Source organism: Megalops cyprinoides, chromosome 15, assembly GCF_013368585.1.
Source record: "Megalops cyprinoides isolate fMegCyp1 chromosome 15, fMegCyp1.pri, whole genome shotgun sequence".
NCBI classification, from domain to species: Eukaryota; Metazoa; Chordata; class Actinopteri; order Elopiformes; family Megalopidae; genus Megalops; species Megalops cyprinoides.
Window position 1 is genome coordinate 1671501 of NC_050597.1, and position 6000 is coordinate 1677500.

Consider the following 6000-nt stretch of genomic DNA (forward strand, 5'->3'; position numbering starts at 1 on the left):
GTGCAGAGCGGAGGGGAGAGGAGGCGGAGCTCCAGCTGACCTGTTTGATGGTGAAGTCGTTGATCAGGTGGTGGTTGTGCTCGTTGAGGTTGCAGTGCAGCGAGACGCAGTCGCTCTGATAAAGCAGGTCCTGCAGGGTGTAGACGCGCTGCACGCCCAGAGACCGCTCCAGCCCGTCCTGCAGGTACGGGTCGTAGAAGATCACGTTGAAGCCGAAGGCCTTGGCCCGCACCGCCACCGCCTGCCCCGAGCGACCTGCGCAGACACACACAGGACTGATCATTACCCATCTGCGCAGACACACAGGACAGATGAGAGTGAGCATGGGTCATTACCCACCTGCACAGACGTGTACAAACACAGCACAGCTCAATGTGTCAGAGCGTATCTGCGCAGACGACTAATGACCAGACACACGGTGTAGCTCAATGTGAGAGAACACAAGTCATTACCCCTCCGCGCAGGTCTGCACAGACTCAGTACAGCTTAGTGCGTGGAATACAGGCCATAACTCACCTGCCACCACACCCCCATCACCTACACCCATCACCTACGATTCCCCTGTGCAGCTGTGACATCAATAAAAAGCTCAATAGCACAGACAGACACAATCACACAATGCAGCTATTGCTACATCCCAGATCCCACACTATGCAGAGCAATCCATACAGACAGACTTGTTTGCTGCTGTGATGATATTTAATTAATATGATGATATTTAATTAATGATGAACTAGAGGCTTTGAGGTCGAGGGGAAACAGAACAGGTCCTCAGTGCTAATGGGGGTCTATGACATCAACGCAGAACAGGCCTGATTGGTTCATGGCTGCATTCAGATTCACATCTGTAATCAGAAGCAACATACCCCAGCAGCGCAGTGCAGCAGCAGCAATGTTATTACTCTTATTATAATAATATAACATTCCATTATTTATCAGAAATGCTTCATTTTTATTTACAAAGAACATTATACACAGAGCCCTGTCCAGGACAGAACAAGCAGCAGCTCAAGACTGCTACAAAGCAGGAAAAGAACGAAATACTCAGTGAAGAAAATAAAAAAAACAAGCTAAACAACAGAGAAAAACAGTGGCTGAAACACAGACCAGACAACTTTTAATAAAACTGCTGCGAAATGACAGGGGTGGCTACTTCACTTTGTTCTGAAAGCGCTCTCTCCTTCCCCAGACAGAGTATGTGCTTAGCACTCAATTTATATTGAATTATGGTAGCAGGGAGCTGAGAGCTGGCGAACCACCTCCGCCATCTGCGCTAAGCGTTTCAGACGGAGCACCAAGGCAACATTTGTTACAGAATTTGGCGTTTGGGCTCCGCAGCAGCAGTGAGTAATGAGAGCAGTGATATCAGGAGGAATGGAGTGTCCCTGGGAGACGCCGGTGCCCTCACAGCCTGACGCTAATAAACAGGTTCCTTTCTGTCATCTGAAGCATGAGGAGAGTTCGCTGCTCGCTAGGCAGCTGTCTGGGCGGGTGACTTGACAACAGAGAGACCCGGACACTTCAGACGGGCATCAGTCAAAAGTGTGTGCACGAGCGTGGCGCGGAGGGGTGGACACACAGCACAGCTAACCCCGTTACAGCCAGGAATTCAGCGTCTCCTCGTACGCCAGTCACTGCCAGCGACAGACGCTGCCGCTCATTTCCCTCCCTGCGCATGTGTGCGCACAGTCTCCCGTTTGGCAGCAGTGCCTGATGGGATGTGTCAGGCTTGTCATTACCCCGACGCTCTGTGGCCGTACTTGGCCTGTGAGGGCTGAATCGATCGCGTTCCCGCTCACGCTGCCAGGTCCGTTTGCTCGCCATGCCGGCGGTAAGTGCGGTTTTAATTGGCCGTGACTGAGGTGACCGCCGCGCTCCTGGATGGACACGCCGGCCGGGTTTTTAAACGCCGTGGCCCTGCTGCCGAGCACAGCTGCGTGTGCACTCAGAGCCGCTCGTTATCGTCGGCGTCATTATCGTCAGCATCGGCTCAATGTCACCGCGCTCTCTCCGGCTCCGCCCCCCGCCATCGCTGCTGCCTGGGCTGAACCACCAGGGGGCACAAAACACAATGAGCCCACTGCTGCCGGGTGAGGAGGGCCTGAATCAAAGATCATCTCTGGGCTGAATGTGGACTGACAGAACCGTCCAGAGGACAGGGCCACTTGAGCACATGGTAGTCACAGCACTGCGGATATCAGGTGAGTACGGGGCGAGTAACCAGTGTACCAGTGTAAAATGCAGTGTAAACGCATGCAGATTTGTAGGTGCCTGCTTGTGTGTGCTGGTAGAGTACGTATCTCCGCAGAGGGAAGGAGAGAGAAAAACAGGAAGCTCTGGCAGAACTGGAGGTCGAGTGAAGAACTTGCTGAGATAAGCATGAGGGAGAAGGGGGAACTTCATTTTCATCACGAGCCGGTGTGGAGAGGAGGGCTGTGTGTGAGTGTGTGTGTGTGTGTGTGTGTGTGTGCGCACGTGTGTGTGTGTGAGTGTGGTGTGTGTGTGGTGTGTGTGTGGTTGTGTGTGGTGTGTGTGTGTGTGTGTGTGAGGTTGTGTGTGTGTGTGTGAGAGAGAGTGTGTGTGTGTGTGTGTGTGTGTGTGTGTGTGAGCGCACGTGCGTGTGTGTTGCTCACCGAAGCCGATGAGTCCCAGCGTCTCCCCGCGGATGCGGGCGGCTCCGGACGCCACCTCGCGGATCTGCTCCACGCTCTGCACACGTGTGCCCTCCCGCAGCGCCTGGTACAGCCAGGTGTTCCGCCGGTACAGGTTCAAGATGTGGCACATGGTGGAGTCGGCCGTCTCCTCCACTGCCGCCGAGGGGATGTTACACACAGCGATCCCTAGGGGGCAGACATGCACATGAGGAACGGGAAAGAGGGCAGTACCTTTGCGAGTGAGATCCAAACCCGTTTTCATCATACAACTAAATTCTGATGGCCAACGTTGTTACCAGTTTAGCCGAAGGCAATTTGCCCCTAATTCCATCAGCAACGACGTTAGCTAATCAAGTCTCCGGGAGTGACGTCACAGCTGAAACTGCTCTGCTACCTGCTACCCTGCTGGCTTTACGCAGGACTCTAGCAAGCTGCTAATATCAGCTCTGCCACACTTGCACACTGACCCAGAACTCACAACTGCGTTACTAACCCAGTCTTCTCACAAACCCCTCACACCTGCAGGCAGAGCACCTGCCCTTAACACGGGGGTTTGAGCTTCTGCCCCACAAGGGGGCTCCCTGTGTGAGAAACGGGCCCTAACACAGTTTGCTGCTTGTTTTGTGTCGGCTGTGATCTCTGTCACCATCACTGATGTCACATGACAGCCGGTCCTAAGAATACATCCTGCTGACTCCTATTTGGCTCTTATCACATGGCTCCTGGCCTGGGCAAACTCCCCCAGTTTAAAGGCTCTGTGCTGGAAAGGACCGTTTTATCTTCAGTGGTTTAAATCGTTTCTAACCCTTTTCACAGACAGCGTGACAGTCACAATCCTCAGAGCTCAAAAACCTTTTAAAATCTTGCATCAAGTGCTGAAAGATGTCAGTTTGCTGGGAGACACGGCTGATCTGCTGGGGAGTTTTTTTTCGCAGTTCATAGCTGGCTGCTTCTGAAACAGCCATCAGCTTCTCTTTGTCACAGGGCACATCACAGCGCATCCCAGCAGACTGGCGTGCCTCTGCTCCATGACAGAGAAAGGTCTCCCGCTGTGTACAGCCACTCGGAAAACATGAGACGTTCTGACAACGCTGGTGCAATGTTGATAAAATGTGATAACTTGGTTTAAATAACATACTGCAAGGGGAAGACTGCTTGCATGTACTTGTTTCTGAGTAAAGGCAGAGTGTGAATCTATGTGCGCTGTGTTCACTTTGGGAGCGCGCTGACGGCTCATTGTTCCAGCAGCGGATGGACAGATGGACGGACAGACAGCCGGACAGGCGAACAGACAGACAGACAGATGGACAGACGGAGGCAGGCCCTCGTACCCAGCTCTCCGGCCGCCTTGATGTCGATGTTGTCGTAGCCGCTGCCGATGCGGATGATGATGCGGAGAGCCTTGAACTTCTCCAGGTCCTCACGGGTCAGTGTGATGGTGTGGTACATCAGAGCGCCCACTGCCTCGTTCAGAACCTGCCAGAGACAGAGCCCCCACACCAACCGGTCATCACCACTGCTGTAACACCACTCACAGCTCACACAATACACACACACATACACACACACAACCACACAACCACACGCACACAACCACACACACACGTACACGCACACACATACACACGCACACAACCACACACACACACAACCACACACACACGTACACGCACACACACACACGCACACACACACACACACACACACACACACGCACACAACCACACACACACACAACCACACACACTCATAAGCACGCACACACACACACACACACACACACACACACACACACACACACACACACACACACACACAGGATGCAGCCATGCTTGTATACACACACACACACACACACACAAAGGTCAAGAATATTGCATTTTGCTTCTGTGCAAACAAGGTTAATGCAGACACCCAGAGCTCTGAGACAGACTGATGGGAATGCAGATACTGCAATATTAAACAAACCCTGTCAAGCACTCGGAGTAAATAATAGCTTTAAATTCACCTCCAGCTAACTATATTAGCTCTGCCTGCCAGATTAGCTCTGAATTTCCATAAAAGCTTTTATTAGAGCTGGGGCTCAGGAATCCCAGCTAAATGGTAATGGTAATTCAAGGTTAAATCTCTCCCTGCACATTCATTTCATTTCTGCACTTATTCGCCAAAGGCAAGACTTACTGGAGACAAAGCATCCCGGCGAGAGTAATGAGTAATGCAATGAAATGTTCTGCAGGAGAAATCGTTTCTGAATACCGTCAACTTCAATGGAAAACCTCAACAAATCACGTCTTTAATGAGGATACAGGATGCATGAGCTCAGGAATATTTTTTTTGACGAGCCGGTCTGGTATGACATGAAGCAGAGGGTCTCTGCCATTCACCCCCCCCCCCCCCCCCCCCACCTCCCGCTTTGAAAAGCATCTCTCGCTGTGAGCTGGATTTCAGCAGCATGAAGTCATCTCTCTGGTGAGCTCATTTGATGTGGTGGAGGTGGCTGGCGTGGAGAGGAGACCTGAGACAGCTCTGTTCGGCTGGGGACGGGCTGCTCTCCTCACACACGCAGGGAAGATGTGTCAGAGCTGATTACAGCTCGCACTCCAGCTCCTGCCTCTATCCACTATTCATTAATGCTCTTTCATTCATTAACTTATTCATTCATTCACCTCTGTGCTGGAAGCACAGGACTGACGGCCACATACACACCAGTGCTGCTATATCTGCCGCTCTAGCTGGGTGAACACCTGCCCCAGTCTTCTCTGGGACAGACAGTTCCAGACCCATCTGTGCTGGAGTCCGTTCCAGGCCCATCACTGCTGCAGTTCATTCTGCTCCCACCTGTACCAGAGTCTGTTCAGGTCCAGCCCATGCTGTAGTCTGGCCTATTCTGCTCTGTGCTAGTCTCTCTCCAGGTCTCGTCTGTGCTGCTCTGTCCTGGTCAAATCTCTGCTAACGTCTGAGCTAGAGTCTGTCCCAGGCCCACTGCCATCATACCCTGTCCTGCTTAATTTGTGCTGTACCACAGTCTGCCTCCCTTTTGTCTGTACTATACTACAGTCGGCTCATTGTTCTGTGTTTGTGTGAGAGTGTGTGTATGTGCATGTGTGTGAGAGTGTGTGTGTGTGCGTGTGTGTGAGAGTGTATGTGTGAAAGTGTGTGTATGTGCATGTGTGTGAGAGTGTGTGTGTGAGGGTGTATGTATGTGCATGCGTGTGTGAGTGTTTGTGTGAGAGTGTATGTATGTGCATGTGTGTGAGAGTGTATGTGTATGAATGTGTGTGAGAGTGTATGTGTGTGCATGTGTGCGAGAGTGTATGTGTGAGAGTGTATGTATGTGCATGCGTGT

The 6000-nt window shown here is 51.9% G+C and overlaps 1 protein-coding gene across 1 annotated transcript in view; it reads right to left on the reverse strand.

Annotated features, from left to right (window-relative positions):
• Nucleotides 1-6000, reverse strand: part of LOC118790261 — a 39673-nt gene that overhangs the window by 7132 nt on the left and 26541 nt on the right. Inside the window, exons 3-5 of the mRNA XM_036547165.1 lie at nucleotides 3986-4130; nucleotides 2634-2840; nucleotides 41-255 (exon numbers count right to left, since the gene is read on the reverse strand). Coding sequence (XP_036403058.1) covers nucleotides 41-255; nucleotides 2634-2840; nucleotides 3986-4130 — 567 coding nt within the window. The remainder of the gene's footprint in view (nucleotides 1-40; nucleotides 256-2633; nucleotides 2841-3985; nucleotides 4131-6000) is intronic.